The 16,487-nt window shown below is 49.8% G+C and overlaps 1 protein-coding gene across 2 annotated transcripts in view; it reads right to left on the minus strand.

The window, feature by feature from the left end:
* Positions 1-16,487, minus strand: part of ABAT (4-aminobutyrate aminotransferase) — an 89,625-nt gene that overhangs the window by 18,364 nt on the left and 54,774 nt on the right. For both annotated transcript variants that reach the window (XM_023616351.2, XM_023616353.2), the window contains exons 3-7: positions 15,143-15,240; positions 13,129-13,158; positions 11,349-11,466; positions 7,804-7,853; positions 244-324 (exon numbers count right to left, since the gene is read on the minus strand). In XM_023616351.2, coding sequence (XP_023472119.1) covers positions 244-324; positions 7,804-7,853; positions 11,349-11,466; positions 13,129-13,158; positions 15,143-15,240 — 377 coding nt within the window. The remainder of the gene's footprint in view (positions 1-243; positions 325-7,803; positions 7,854-11,348; positions 11,467-13,128; positions 13,159-15,142; positions 15,241-16,487) is intronic.

Here is a 16,487-nt window from a genome sequence, read left to right on the forward strand (position 1 = left end):
AGCTCCCTTCTTTCTGCATACAAGAAATCCCTTCTTTTCCGCAAAAGGAAAAGTAAAAACACTCTTTATGAAAGAAACCGCACAGAGAGCCGGATCGAAGTAGAGATACCCCTTTCTTAATCATTAGGCATCTCAGTCCACCCCGTCCCCTGCTGGTACCGCCTCCAAGAGATCAGACAGCCGCTCTGCGGGGCTGGACCATGGAGGGGCCCCAACCACGGCAGGGAGTCCCCCGAAACTCACCGAGAGCAAGGACTCGCGAAGCTTCTCCACAAAGTTCTCGGGGGGCAGGATTCCGAGGGCAGGTCTGTTGATGAACACGCTCTGCAGAAAGGCCGGGAGACACACGGTGACCCCTTGGGCCTGCCCCAGCCCCCTGCCCACCAGGGAAGCTTTTCACAGTGGACGCGTTCACACAGGCCGGTGTGGATAGGACAGCTCCTCCTGCACTTTGAGACACGGCCACCAGGATCGCTCTGGGCTTTTTAAAAAAGTGCCCATTTCTTGGTTGTGCTATGGCGCTGTAGTTATACACGATGCTACCACGGGGGGCAAGTGGTTGAAGGATACAGGGGTCCTCTTTGTAATATTTTTTTTACAACTTCCCCTGAATCTGAAATTTAAAAAAACCTGTCAGGGGGCCAGCCCGTGGCTGAGTGGTTAAGTTCGTGCGCTCCGCTGCGGCGGCCCAGGGTTTCGCTGGTTTGGATCCCGGGCACCGACGTGGTGCCGCTCATTGGGCCATGCTGGGGCGGCATCCCACATGCCACAACTAGAAGGACCCACAACTAACAATATACAACTATGCGTTGGGGGGCTTTCGAGAGAAAAAGGAAAAATTTGAAAAATCTAAAAAAACCTGTCGGAATGGCTAAAAAACAAAAAATGGGTAATAACAAGTATTGGGGAGGATGGAGAGCAATTAGAACTCTCAGTCACGGCTGGTGGGAATGCAACATGGTGCAGCCACTTTGGAAAACAGTTTGGGAGTTTCCTATAATGTTAAACATACACACACCCTACACAACCCAGCAACCCACTTCCAGGTACTTACCTAGGTGAAGTGAACGCGTGTCCACACACAGGTGAATGCACGCGCATGTTTACAGGGGCTTTTATTTTTAGTTGCCAAAAAGTGGAAACAACCCCAATGCCCTTCCACTGGGGGAAGGGTAAATAAACCGTGGGACATGCACACCATGGAATACTACTCAGCAATAAAAAGGAATAATCTGCCGATGCACACAATAACATGGAAGAAGATGGAAGAACCTCAGAGTCACGATGCTGAGAGAAGAAGCCAGAATCGAAGGGTCACACCCTGGGTGGCTCCATTTATAGGACGTTCTGGAAAAGGCAAAACTATAGGGACAGAAAACAGCTCATGGTTGCCAGGGGCTGGGGTGGGATTGACTACAAATGGGCTCGGGGAATGTCTGGGGTCATGAACTGTTTGGGTCTGGGTTGGTTTTAATTGCGGTAAAAAAGGAGTAACATAAAATTTGCCATCTTAACCATTTCAGATGCACAGTTCAGTTGTGTTAAGTACATTCACATTGTTGCACAACCATCAGCACCGTCCATCTCCAGGACTTTTTCATCTTGCAAAACGGAAACATTGTACCCGTTAAACAGTAACTCTCCTTTCTCTCTCCCCACAGTTCCTGGCAACCACCATCTTCCCATCTCTATGAATTTGACGACTCTAGGTGCCTTGTACAAGCGGAATGAAACAGTATCTGTCCTTTTGTGACTGGCTTATTTCATTTAGCACAATGCCCTCCAGGTTCATCTATGTTACAGCATACAGCAGACTTTCTTTCCTTTAAAGCTGAATACCATTCCACTGTATGGCTATGCCACATTTTCTTTATCCATTCATCTGTCGATGGGCACCTGGGCTGCTTCCCCCTTTCGGCTATTGTGAATAACGCTGCCATGAACACGGATGTACAAATGTGTCTGGATGTTGACAGCGACTATATGACAATGCTTTTGTCGAAGTTCAAAGAACTATATACTATAAAGGATGGGTTTTACCACACGTAAATTATACTTTAATTTTTCAAAAACATGGAGGGAAAAAGTCGTTAAGAAGCAGCAGCAGCTCTGGAATTTCCGAAGAGAACAGTGTGTAGCGCAGCCCTGATGGCCTGGCGGTTAAGGTTTGGCGCTCTCACAGCTTTGGCGGCCCAGGTTCGCTTCCCAGTCCTGGACCCACACCACCCGTCTGTCAGTAGCCATGCTGTGGTGGTGGCTCACATGGAAGACCTAGAAGGACTTACAACTAGGACTTAACAACCATGTACTGGGGGGCTTTGGGGAGGGAAAAAAATGTAACAGGGTGTAGCGGGACAAACTGATGAGGGAGCTGGTTAAATAGAATGGGCTGAGTACGAGAAAAGCAATGTTAGAAAAATTACTTGTCTATGTTGATTTTTTTTTTCCTCTAATTTTGATAGTTGGGGGTCCAGAGAAGTGTTTCCCTCTGCAAGGACACCACCACCAGCGTCTGAGGCTAAGCAGACGCTCGCTTCTGCTTCCCGGGAAACGGTGGCGGGCACTGAGAGGAACTCACTTGTCCCAGGTGGGTCAGGCTGGCCCTGTGACTGCGGCCAAGGGAGCCAACGCCTCCAAATTTCAAAAGAAAGGGAAACGCAGATTTTAATGTGAGATGGCCCCATTTTAAAATGCTGGCCAAAATTCTCTTAAGACAGCCTTTGGCCGAGGGACAGGCCCACACTCAGGTGGCTGAGTTCTTGAAGAAGACCAGCCCGCGCCTTGCTGGCTTTCAAAACACAGGCACGGCTGTTAGCCGCCCACGTGATGGGGTTGGAGACACATGCAGGGCCTACGCTCCCAACCTCCCCACAGGCTTGTCCTCAAATACTTTCCTTAAAGCGAAGAACAGGGATAACTTTCGATTCTGGAAGGGCGCCGACCACCGCAGGTTTCACCCACGTGGGGTGTTGCTGTTTGTTAGGAGCCTGATGATATTTTATACTCTGATCTGGCTATTTCCAGACTTCCTCTAAAGAAACGATTTCAAACGTGGAGAAAGGCTATGCATTCAGTTACTTGTGTAGCCTTGTTTATAACAACAAAAAGGAGCAACACTCTAAATGCCAACATTAGGTTAAGTAAGCTAAGACACTAACTCAAGATGCTGTTATGTGGCTGGTACAATGGTGATGAAAAACGTTCCAATTTTACACCACGGTTCACTCTCGGTGTTGTACGTTCCACGGGTTTTGACAGATGCATAAGGACACGTGTCCACTCTTATAGAAAAGACACAAATGGAAATGGAGACGGAATGAGCAGAGCCGTCCTGGCCCTGAGGTCCAGCTGGGGCCCCGGGCAGGACGCGGGAAAAGGCCCAGGGGGTCTGTACAATGGATAAACGGCGAGCTCACCGGGAAGTGGATTTGGATAACAAAAAGGGATTGTGCTACGTGCAGGGTGGCATCCTGGATGGGGTCCTGGAAAGAAAAGTGGACGTGGGTGGGACACTGGGGAAATCTGAATAGTCTGTGGTACGTAACGTAGCAACGTGAGTCTCAGTTTTGACGAGGGTGCCGTGGAGAGGTGAGTGTCGGCGCTGGGGTGACTGGGCTGAGAGGCAGACGGAAACTGTCTTTACAACTTGTCTATAAATCTGAACCTCATCCAAAGTAAAAATGCTTAGTTAGAGAAAAGACAGAGGATTGTAGTGAGCCCAGGATTAGGGTCGTCTTGGGCTCTCCCTCTCTTGGACATAATCAGCGTAATAACATCAACGCAAACCCAAATAGTGGCATCATCGGATAGGAGGAAACCCAAGGACAGGGAGGCCCCAGGACTCAGCCTCCTGGTGGCTGTGGAATTCATCTTGGACCACCAGACATTGTGGCAGGTTCACATATCTGTTGTTTTTTCTGCTTTGTGACCACCCGACTGGGTCTAGGATAAGTAGCGGGGGAAGCTGACTCTCCTGATTACAGAGATGGGGAAACTGAGGACCAGAGAGGTCAAGCAACCTGCCCCAAGTCACACAGACAGGAAGGAGCAGAACCACGACTCAAACTCAGGTCTGCTGACTTCAGGTTCCATCCTCTGCCAGACCCCACAGGCAGCCACCACCTGAACATGGTAATGCTGGATACGAGTTTGCCTGGCACGGCCAGGAGACCTGGGCTGGCCTGTAGGGGTCCCTGAGGGGCATTTCCTCTTGGCTCAGAGCTGTTAGTGGGGCTCCTAAGAAATCAAGCCCATCATGAGATCAGGGTGGAGGCGAATGGCCATCATCGGATTCGGGGGAAGCAGCTCACACAGCGGACGACCGGGCTGGCTGGCAGCTTGACGGTCTGTCTGGGCCCAGGGAAGACGTAGGGGTGGTGTTCTTGTTCAGCAAAGCCTGACATTAAGGACAGAAGATATCTGGGACATTGAGGAGCAGAATCAAACGAGGACAGGTCTCGAGAATCCTTGCCGTCAAACTCAGCCCTCAAGCGCAGCGTGAAGAGAACGGGCTTTGGTTTAAGTGGCTGTGCAATCACTTAACCTCCCAGGGGCAAGTCACTTAACTTCTCTGGTCTCAGAGTCCTCATCTGCCAAAATGGGGCCCCTCCCTGGGTGCTCGTGAGGAGCTGGTGAGACCACATGGCATAAGACGAGGCAGGAGCTCAGTCTAGAAGGACAGTCACACGGGGGGAAGGTCTGGAGGTCACAGGGATGGTACGTGTCATCCCTGACCAGGCCAGTTGCCCTACGTCCATCCCAGGGGCCACGGATATCATCTGCGCTCATCATTCATTGCCATGTGACTGTGCACGTGCAACGTCCAACCGTGGGCAACGTAATGAGGTGGCCCTGACGACATAAGAAATTGTAAACGGAACCCAGATATTGGATCCAGGGGACATGGCTTCATTTTTTGCAGCCACATGATATAATTATGTTGGCGCTTAAGGGTGACATGGTTAGGGTACAAAAGAGTTGATGGGCCCCTTCTCAGGACTTCAATGACCTGGCAGGAAGCTGCCCCAGACAGCGAAAATACCGCACCCACCACTGGAGCGCATCTCCGGCCAAGAACCTGGAAGACTCAAGACGTCAAGCGATGCTCCTCCGGCCTCATGCCCCGGGCGCGCCCTGCGGAGCTTATGGCCGTCAGCTGCCACTTCTCTAAGACTGTGCCAGGGTGCTCCCCTCACCCTGCCCCAAACCCAGAGCTCTGCAGGACCATGTCAGCACGGACTGCGATCCAGCCTGGGATCTCACCACCGAGTCCCAGAACTGAGAACAGGGCCCAGGACAAAGTAGAGATTGAAGCAATCATTGGGGGATGAACAAATGTCAAGAAATAAGGCTGAAGAAGCAGGGGCCGGCTCACATTTGAAGCAGAGGCGTTTGGGAAGCATCCTGAAGGCAGTGGGTATCCAGAACGGGTACCACGCACTCTGCATTTTGGAGGATGGTTTGAAGTCTGGAGGTGGGGTGGGAGGGGGCTGATGGAGAGGGGCTGTTGGGGAAAAATCCAAGTGGAAGCTGTAGAGCTAGGACTGGTCCCTGACTGGGCAAGAGGTGAAAGGTGAGAGGTAAGGGGGAGGGGTGGGAGAAAGGAAGGATGGAGTGAGGCTTCCAGGCTCCTGGCAGAGACAGGTGGGGGCGGGGCATCCTGCCAATCAGACTCCCCAGCCCTCCAAATCACGTGTTTTGGGGGGATGGTTCAGCCTCCGGAGACAGCTGACACTGCAAATGTGTGTGACATGTTTGTTGACACATTTTTTTCAGCACCAACTGCCGAGGCATCTGGGATCCGCACAACGTTTCGAAACAAAGCCGGGCTTTGAATGTAAACACGCCCGCGGAGCCTCAGGCCACAGACAGCCTCGCTAGACATTTCAGGAAGGCTGGCGGATCCCCCTGCAGCAGCCCCTGAACTTGTCAACGGATCGAGGCCAGGAACGGCTCCAAGCCCCTTCCAGCAGGGCACAGCCATTCTAAGGAGGGAAATGTGGTTATTTCCTATCATCTTCAACTCTACCCGTTAAAAGGGAAGAAAGTTTAAGGCTGGGAGTCAGTCTCTAATGGGGTTGGGCTGTCCTTCCTCGCCGGCTTTTCTCAGATTTCTCTTCGGGAATCACACGCCTTGTCACGTGCAGACGAGTGTGTTGCTCTCTGAGTAAAATGCAAGCCCCCCAATGACACTCGGTGTTGGTGAGGACGTGGAGCCACGGGAACGCTCACACACCGCTGAAGGCAGTGGGGGTCCCACGGCCACTCCGAAAGTGCCTGGCAGGGTCTGCCGAAGCGGACCGCGTGCGCGCACTGCGGCCAGCAGCCCCACGCCTCGCAGTGGATCCAACACGAGAAACGCGCTCGAGCGTTCACAGCAGCCGTCTTTGTAGGAAACGAGCCAAACGCCCATCAACAGTAGAAGGGGTAAATTAATCGCAGCATCTTCACACAGCGGAACGCTCTAAAGCCATGAGAATACGCTAGTCTGCGGCTCTACACAGCAAGGATAAATCACGCAGACGGATTCTGAGGGAACTAAGCCAGACATGACAAAGAGCACACACTGCATGATTCCATTTACGTGGCGACAAAGACTGGAGGAAACGCATCTTTGCTGCTGGCGGTAAGGGGAGCAGCCCACCCAACCTGGTCTGGGGAGCAGTAACGGGCGGGGGGCATGCTGTGGGGACCAGTTGTAACTTATGTGTTCCCAATAGCGGGGTTGGGGGGAGCATCTTACGCTTGTGATGTAGAAAGCACAGCCATCTAAATGGGCCATATATCCCACATCATGCACATACAGACCACACCGAACAGGTGTGTTGAGGGCACACGGGGGTTCCCGACTGGGGCAACTCACCCCCAGGGGGGCGTTTGGCAGTGTCTGCAGACATTTTCATTGTTGTCATAACTGGGGAGGGTGCCACTGGCATCTCCTGGGTGGAGGCCAGGGATGCTATCAAACATCCCCCCACGCACGGGACGGCCCCACAACAGAGGGTCATCGGGCTCCAAATGCCGACAGTGCCGAGGGTGGGACGCTGCGTGTCGCCTGGCCCCTGCCTGCCACTCCAGGCCTACTCGGATCCCTCCCGGGTCCCCCTGCTCCGGCCACACAGTCCTCTTTTGTTCCTCAAGCTCGCCACAGCAGGTCTCCTCTCACTCCCTTCTCCCTGCCGGGACCACTCTTCGCTGGCTCGTCACCTGTTAGCACCTTCTCCCCCTTCAGATCTCAGCTCAAACGTCACTTCCCTGGGAACAGTGCCCTGACTCCAGCCCCTCCATCCCTGAATAGCCCAGCTCCCCTGGGTTTTATTCCCAGCACCTCCTCTGGCTGTGTGGCCTTGGACAAATATTTGACCTCTCTGTGCCTCAGTTTCCCCATCTATAAAATGGGAATAAAACAGCATCTGCCTCATAGATGTGTCAATATTAGAGCTGTGAAGTGCTGGACACAGTGTCTATGCGTATTACACTCTTAATCAATGTTAACTGTTATTATTGCCATCATTATTTTACGCCCGCACAGCACCACTCGCCTCCCTACATAGAACTTAATATGGTGGCAAATCTCTGCTTACATGTGTGGCTAATTGACTGACTCCATGGGAGCAGGGTGCTGTGTTTCTGCTCACCAAGGCATTCCAAGTGCCTAGTGCATAGTATGCGCTCCATAAATATTTATGGGATGAATGAATGAATGAACGGATGAATGAATAGACTGTTTCCAAAGGCCACCCCAGGCATCCTCTGAATCTGCACGAACACGTCTGGGCTTTACTCTGCATTACCCGGACTCACCGCGTTCCGAGGCTGTTGGACGAGTTTCATGAGGGCAGGGTGGTTGTAACCTGAGGGGAGGGGGGCATGGTTAGAGATAGCATCGCATCTTGGGGTCCCTGTGCCCCTCCCCCATCGCCTGCCCTGCCCTCTTTCCAACCCTGCAACTCTCTTCACACGCGAAGGGGTCTTTTTATTCTTTGCGGACACAGAGGCCCGTTCCTTGGCCCACGCAGACCCCGCAGGCTCAGAATCGCTCAGGGTGCTGCCCAGAAATCTTCAACAAGCTCTCTGGGTGATTTTGATGCTCCTTTAGGTTTGAGACCCACTGGACTAGAGCAGCATAAGGGGAGGTGAATGCAAGGTTAAGGCAAGACCAGGGCTGGCGGCAGAACTGCAAACGTGGTCCTCGCCTTCTGCCCCGGTGCCCGCTGGGTGAGTCAAATCGCACTAAGGGTTCGCTCAAGGACTGAGAGAGTGACTGTTGCAGCCTGCGGCCAGCACATCCGATTCTTCACACATTTGCTTATTCCCAGAGTCCTGCCAACTTTACTGTCCAGACTGGGCCCGACCTTCCACGATAAGGCTCAAGATACCCTTTGATTTAGCAACTGCCCTTGTATGAATTTCCCCTGCACATGTGCATAAAGACCGACGTACATGTTTCTTAATCAAGACCCTCCAACATCTCCCGGCTTGACAACAACCTAGAGTCCCGCAAAAGCCGATCAGCTGCGGCGACGATTAGCAGTAACGCCCAGGAAGTCCCCTGCACAGAGCAGATGCTCAATGAATGGAAGCTTTTACTGTAAAGGGGGGGTGGAGCCCGACAGTAGTGCAAACAACTGGAGTCAGAATGTCCCGGGGTCAAAGCCTTTACTTCCACTTATTGAACATCTACTATGCGAGGGGATTTTTGCTCATTATCCCTAATCCCGGCCACAAGTCCCACAGGAAGGACAAGGTTGTAGGAGGCACAGAAGCCAGGAGACCACATTGCGAGACCCTCAAAGGCAGTGGCCAAGTGGTCAGCTCAATAGATACTAGCTGAATGAATGAATAAGATGGAGACTCAGCGACACAGGCAAGAACTCAAAACTGTGGGAGATGACAAAAGACTAATGGATGAATCTCGGAGCAGGAAGCAGACTTTGGGGGAAAATCTCTTGGTCTTCAAGTATCACAATTTTTATCACGCATCTAACATATTTATTTTTTTAAAACCGGTTCACTTTTCAATTTAAATAAATTTACTTTGGAAGGAGACTTTACGTCACTACCCTAAGAGGCCTGCCCAAGCCTCCAGAAGAAGAGATGAGCAAGTTGAGACAGGGGTTAAAGACCCAGCACTACTGGGGAGATGTCCTCCTCGATGGATCAGAAAGAATGAACAGACTTGAAAAGCCTTGTGGTTTCACTCTGCCTGCAGCGGGGAGCACGGATGTTGGGGGGATGGTGGTCGTGGACCAGAGGGGGAGTGCTGTTGACGTTCTTCCCCCACCCCTCCACACCCCTCCCCACCCCTCCCCTCCCCTCCCCAGCCCTCCCCACCCCGCTCCAAGGCTGCTGGGCCCAGGGCTGGAACGCGCTCTTTACTCAAGGAAGGAGCGCTCTGTGGGTTTTTTCCAACAGTTTTTTGGCCAGAGGCCTTTCAGCTCTGGGTCTTTATCACGCTGCCTGGGTGTTTGCGACTCTTCTGCCTCAGTGGATAAGCGAGTTCCAGGGAAGGCTTATTAAGCCACAGATGCAGCTTGTCTGGTTGGCTTCAGGAGGAAAGATGGAAGCAGAGCTGGTCCCTCTGATCGGGGAAGTCCTACGCCCGGCCTTTTGATGCTGTGGGATCCCCACACTGTGAGGCAGGGCAGGGGCAGCCCCTGGGAGGCTGCTATCACAGAAGGCAGCTTGGGAGGCAGAGTCATGGGTTCAAATCCTTGGGCTCCCTGGACATGCTGGGCAAACCCTGTAACCTCCGGAAGCTGGTCCCCATGGGTAAACTGGAGGGGATGTTAAAAGACCCGATGTTACGGGGATTCAACGGGATAACAGGCAGAGCAACATGCCAGGCATACCGTCAACTCTCAATAATTTCTAATTAAAAAAAATCGTCTCAAAGATTGAAGATACGGGAGAAAAGCTGGCCAGAGAGAGAACTTTTAGAACTTCTAGTTTTTTAACAACTGCAGCCGGCCTGATCCCCCACCCCACATGCACGCTGCTGGCTGGCTGGGGACGGGAATGAGGGGCCCTGGAGCTGGGGTGGGGGATGTAGGAGTTAACTGGGAAGAGTGCCATGGCTAATATACGGTGGGGCCGGGATTCGGACTCAGGGTAACTCAAGATCCGATCGCTTTCACTCCAACACAAGATGGAGACAGGGGTTTGTAAATCTTAGACTCCAAAACGCCTTCAGAGGCCAAGGCATCTCTAAAGGATGGAGTTCCCCAAAAGAATGAGTCACCTGCTTACTGTCTGACTGCATCTTAATGGGAAAGAAATAGGTTTGAGGGACTGGGTTTGGGGAAAGCAGAGGAGGGGTGGAGACCGAATTTGGGGTCTCGGGGGAAAGGCCCAAGGCTGCCGGGGGCGGGGGCGGATGGAGCTGCTGATGGGGAGTGGAGGGCTCTCCAGTGTCGTCCACAAAGGGCCAGGCTTCATCAGACGCTCAGCCTACAGACCCGAGAACACAGCAGGGAATCCATCTGAAGAACATCAACCAGCCAAACCACAAACAGCAGCGACCTGCATGTCCAAACCAGCCCTGTCTGTCTGTCGCCCACCATGCCCGCCAATAGCAGCGAGTCATGCTCCGTGTGGCCTGGAGGTGAGCCTGGAGACCAGACGCTGCTGGTGTCCCACCAGGCAGGCCACTCCTCTCCCAGCTGCTGCATGTGGCCCCCGTTGCCTCCTTCTCTGGAAAATTGTCCTTGGTGAGCGGAAGCCCCTTTGCCCAAGAGATGACATACATCCTTCCCTCTGACAGCTCACAGGCAATGACTGATGGGCAGAGGGCACAAAAAGGCCAGCCTCTGCCTCAGTCTGGGATGAAATCTGGGGTGCAAGTCATGCTCCAGGGCCCCCCATGGGATCAGGCTGGTCTCTGGCTGGGAGCTCATCCTTCTTCGCGTCTATGCTGTTTCCCTCCCTCCCCTTTCTCCTGAGAGCTCTCCCTCAATAAACTCCTTGCACAGAATCCTTGCCTCAGGCTCTTCTTCCAGGAAACCCAACCTGAGCCAGCTGACTCGGGACACTGTGGTCACACAGACCTGGGTTTGCACCCTAGCTCTGCTTCCTCTGCAAGCTGTTTAAGCCCTCCAAGCTTTGCTTATCTATCTGAAAAATGGGGATACGAACACTTTACCTTGTGGGGTTTTGGGGAGGAGTAAATGAGAGAAGACAGGTGAAGTCCCTAGTAACACACCCTCTACGAATTACTTGTTCCTTTTCTCTGCCCTTTAGGGACATGAATGGCAACACACAGGGATGTGCCTGCTGGAAGGAGCATCCAGTCTGGACAGCCACAGCTAAGAGAGAGAGGGGACAGCGAGGACCGAGTTCCCAGCTCTTACCTATGGGGACGGAGGAGATCTGGGAATAAAGATCCAGCATCCGGTTGCCATCCACATCGACCAGGTAATTGCCTCGGCTCTCTTCATAATTGCAGAAAAAATGCACGGCCTCTGCATTCTTGGGGAAAGAAGAGACTGAGTCAGGCTCACCTGCAACCCCCTGGATCCTCAGTCTTTCAGGATTAAGGTGGAATTAATGAAGCAAATCAGGACCTGCCTGTTCTGTGGACACATGGAGGGTATATGTAAGTCCTGGCAACGTCGTATATCTTGTCCTGGGGGTACTTACATGGCCGATTTGCTTTGTAATAGTTCATGAAGCTGTGAATTTATATTTTATGCATTTTTCTCTGTGTGTTTTATATATATGCCAACAACAAAGGTTGCAATATAAATCTGAAGAAGATTCTCATAAGTTAAGATGTATGTGGTAAGTCTTAGAGCAACCACTAAGAAAACCAAAAAGTATAAAGTAATTATGTAGGGCCGGCTCTGTGCCATAGCTGTCAAGTTTGTGTGTTCTGCTTTGGCAGCCTGGGGTTCGCAGGTTCGGATCCCGGGTACTGACCTATGCACCGCTTATCAAGCCATGCTGTGGCGGGATCCCACATACAAAATAGAGGAAGATGGGCATAGATGTTACCTCAAACAAAAAGAGGAAGGTTGGCATAGATGTTAACTCCAGGCCAATCTTCCTCACCAAAAAAAATAAATAAATAAAATAAAATAAAAATAAACACAAATTTATAAAAAGTATATAGTTATTATGAAAGAAACAAAAACGTTACACTAGAAGATATTCACTTAATGCAAAAAATAATAATAGTAAAGGAGGAAGGGAGGAACAAAATGATAAATACAACATACCAATAATAACATTAACTGTGGATGGATTAAACGATCCAGTGAAAAATCAGAAACTGTCAGACTGGACAGAAAGATTCAACTATACGTGGTCTACACACGACATACTTTAGATTCGAGAATATGAACAGGTTGAAAGGAAAAGGATGGAAAAAGATATGATTCTCAGCAATCACGAGGAAGCTGGCATGGTTTCTGCTAAAATGAGACAAACTTGACCGTAAAACAAAAGAAAAAAAATGTTCCCAGAGGTAAAGGGAGCAGTTTGATGATGATGAAAGGGTCAGTGTACCAAGAGGATATGACAATTATAAACATAGAAGCAGCTGACAACACAGCCCCAAAAGAGATGAAGCGAAAACCGACAGAATTGAAGGGAAAATGGTTCTATGACGATAATCGGAGACTCTTGACACCTGGCTTTCAACAATGGACGAACAGCCAGGACGAACAGAAGATGAACAAGGAAAGAGACTCGAACGACACCTAGACCAACGCATCTCATAAACACCTGTGGACACGCCCCTAGCAACAGTAGAGCGCGCTTTCTTCTCAAGAGCCTGCGGAACATTTTCCAGGATGGATCACGTGCTAGGCAGGAGGAGGGCTCAATCAACGGAAAAGGGCTGAAACCACATAAAACGTGATTTCCAACCTCAAAACAATGAAACCAGAAATCAGTAACAGAGAGAAATTTGGGAAGCTCACAAAATCGTGGAAGCGAAAACAACACATAAATAGTCAACGAGTCAAAGAAGAAATCACAAGGGAAATTGGGGAAAAAAAAAAAAGGTTTGGAACGAAAGTCAGTGGCATTTTTTTTAAAAAAAGAGCCAGCCCAGAGTTAGCGTCTGCGTCCCTCAGGGGAACTGTGACAGAGAAGCAATGGAAGAAAGGTTACCCCAGCCCCACTTACCTGAATTATATTCAGCTGTTTCATTAACTCCTGCAGGTAAGAAGAACAAAAGCATTATAGCAAAGACACACTCTTGCCAAAGTAGCTTAAAATCGTTCATGTCTTCCCCAGTCTTGGGGCTCTCCCCCGTCATGCCAATAACTTAGTAATCAGCTATTTAGTCAACAATATTATAAACATTTAAAATTTGCTTAATATAAATAGTTGGCAGGAAATAAATCCTGCCAGCTAAACCACCACTAACTACAACAGACGGACTGGACATTTAAACACTTGGGAGAGAGCAATAAAATAAACTAAAATATTTAATGAAAACACCTAAGCTCAAGGCATTTATTAATTTGCATATCAAAGAACCATTTGTACTTATAATCCAAAAGCTCCATAAACTATTCATGCAATTCTATGTAGAAACTGGGAAACATAAGCTAGCTGCTTTACCATTACAGAGATTTCATCTCTAAAAATAATTTGACATAAAATAAACATTAGCAATTCGTGTCATAAAATTATATATCTCTGCATAAAAAATAGAAATAATATTAATGATAAGAATATGAAAAATTATTCCAAGTATTTTACTACTATTCAATCAAAAATCCACCCCTCCTCAAGAGAAATATGCATGAAAAAAGTGTCTCCTTGTGTTAGCAATACACTGTCCCAAATAACTACAGTTAATTACATCAGTACAAAGGTTTCTGGATCTATCAAGTAGTTGCAGTGACAACTGGGGTATGGGGGCCGGCCCGGTGCTATCGTGGTTAGGTGCGCACTCTGCTTCAGCGGCCCAGTGTTTGCTGGTTCGGAATCTGGGTGCGGACCTACACACCGCTCATCAAGCCATGCTGTGGTTGCATCCCACATAGAAGAACGTACAACTAGGATATGCCACCATGTACTGTGGCTTTGGGAAGACTGAAAAAAAAAAGAGGAACACTGGCAATAATGTTAGCTCAATCTTCTTCACCAAAAAAAAAAGAAAGAAAGAAAGAAAAGAAAACAGGGGTATGGTTTCATGGTAAAAAAATGACACTGGATAAAATCTACAAAATATGCGAGAAAAAAGTAAATCTGTATTAAAGAGGTTGACACTGTTATTTTTTTAGATGCAAACATTAGAAACAGTATTGCACATCACAACACAGAATCCAGGTAAGTCAGCCTTCCAGAATGTGTGATATGCAGGTTTTGCAGCATGTTCTTTGAGGAGAAGTCTCAACCTCCCTCATCAGACTCATTTTGCATCTCTTCCATCTCACACACTAACATCTACTCCAGGGGCTCAGAGCTACCCAAAGTCTCTCATATGCCATGGACTGTCCACAAGTACTTTCCTAGAAGACAATGCATTCCTTTGGCAAATTCCTCCCTTTTATCTTTCAAGATCAAGTTCAAGGGCATTTCCTATCCATGCCCTGAGCCATATAGCATTGCCACGTTCTTCCACTGTTGCTGGGATGTTCTGCCCCAGCCCTTGACCCTGGGCTCACAGCAAGCCAACAGAATGAGGTGAAAGAGCCGGTGGGCCAGTGCAGACCCTACGCCTCCAGAGACCCCTGCATGCTCTCCTCGGCCATCGCCATGAGAATGAGCCCAGCCCAGCTTACTGGAGGATGAGAGACACACGGAGCAGAGCAAAGTCACTGCAGTGACCAAGACAAACCGAGCCTAGATCAACCAACAGCCAGCCAGCCCCCAGGCATGAAGATGAGCCCAGCAGAGCCGCCTGCCCAGGCCCTGGTTAACCCTAGATGCATGAGCAATCTGTACACTACTGAGGTCTTGTGATTGTTACGCAGCATTACTGTGGCATTGGATAACTGGTACATCTCCTCTGGGGAGCCTTCTTAGACTTCTTATGCAGAGTGGCCTGGTTCAACGTCCTGGACGTCTAGGGCTCAACTCTCTGAAAGCAGCTAAGAATACAGGTCCCTAAGCTTAGCTGTGTTCTTGCCTCATGGACCCCTTCTGCTGTTTTCCAAAACATCCCACTCAGGTGTGCTCCACTCACCCGAGACCTAGGCCCTGGGACTTCCGTCTTCATCAGAGGCCCGTCATAATCAAATTCAACGTCGACTTTGGCTGCGGCTTGGCTGATGTGTCTGGGTCCTGTGGTAAACAAAGATGATGAGAACCCCTGATGACAGCAGATATAACGAGAATCCTGCCTGAACCAACACCCAAGGGCCCTAACAGAGGCAGCGCCAGGACCTCAACCCCATCCCAGCCAGACCGCCCTGAACACTGGATCTGGCCAGACCCGGGAACCACAAGAACACCGCAGATGTAAAAATTGGAAAGCCCAGTGTCAGTGAAGTTGCTGGCAAACAGGCACGCTCACGTCCTGCTGGCGTGAGGACAAGCGGATGCGGCTTCCCATTCCTTTCAACTGAGCAATCTCATTTCTTAGGATTCGTTCTATGAAAATAGTGGGACCAGTGCACAAAGACGTAGGTCAAAAAGATTCATAACAGGGGGCCGGCCTGGTGGCGCAGTGGTTAAGTTTGCACATTCCACTTTGGCGGTCTGGGGTTAGCCAGTTCAGATCCCGGTGGCGGACATGGCACCGCTTGGCACACCATGCTGTGGTAGGTGTCCCACATAGAAAGCAGAGGAAGATGGGCATGGATGTTAGCTCAGGGCCAGTCTTCCTCAGCAAAAAGGAGGGGGATTGGCAGCAGATGTTAGCTCAGGGCTAATCTTCCTAAAAAAAACCCCAAAACAACAAGAATAACAAAAAGATTCATAATAGTACTGGCTCTAACAACAACAAAAAGAAAGCAACCTAAATGTACCAGGATGGAGGGCAGTTAAACAGAATATGACATATTCGACCATTTCACGGATGATGGAATATTACGTACCCATTAATAGCACTGAGGTTGACATTTTGAATATTTATGGACAGGGAAAGATGCCCATGGTATTAACATGTGAAAGGTCAGATTATAAAAATTATCCAAGTTTTGTAAAAATTTAATCTATATCTAAATGTATGCATAGACCAGAGCTTCCCAGCCCTGGCACTGCCGACACTGTGGGCTGGATAATTCTTTGTCGTGCAGGGCCGTCCTGTGCACTGCAGGATGTTTAACTGCATTCCTGGCCTCACCCACGAGATGCCGGTAGCACTTCCCCCTGAGTTAGCCCCTATTTGTGACAATCAAAAATCACCCAGGAGGGAACAATCAAATGTCTAAATTCAAGTGGCCCCCATTTATGGATGCTTTTTGTTCAAAAAGAAAAGAAGTTTTGGTTATAAGTCATTTTCTTGAGACCCATTTCACCTTTTTTGCTTAGTAACATACATAGAGTAATATACATAGAGAGGGTGTCCCAGGCTGACCCCACACGGC

Source organism: Equus caballus, chromosome 13 (assembly GCF_041296265.1).
Source record: "Equus caballus isolate H_3958 breed thoroughbred chromosome 13, TB-T2T, whole genome shotgun sequence".
In the NCBI taxonomy this organism is placed as follows: domain Eukaryota; kingdom Metazoa; phylum Chordata; class Mammalia; order Perissodactyla; family Equidae; genus Equus; species Equus caballus.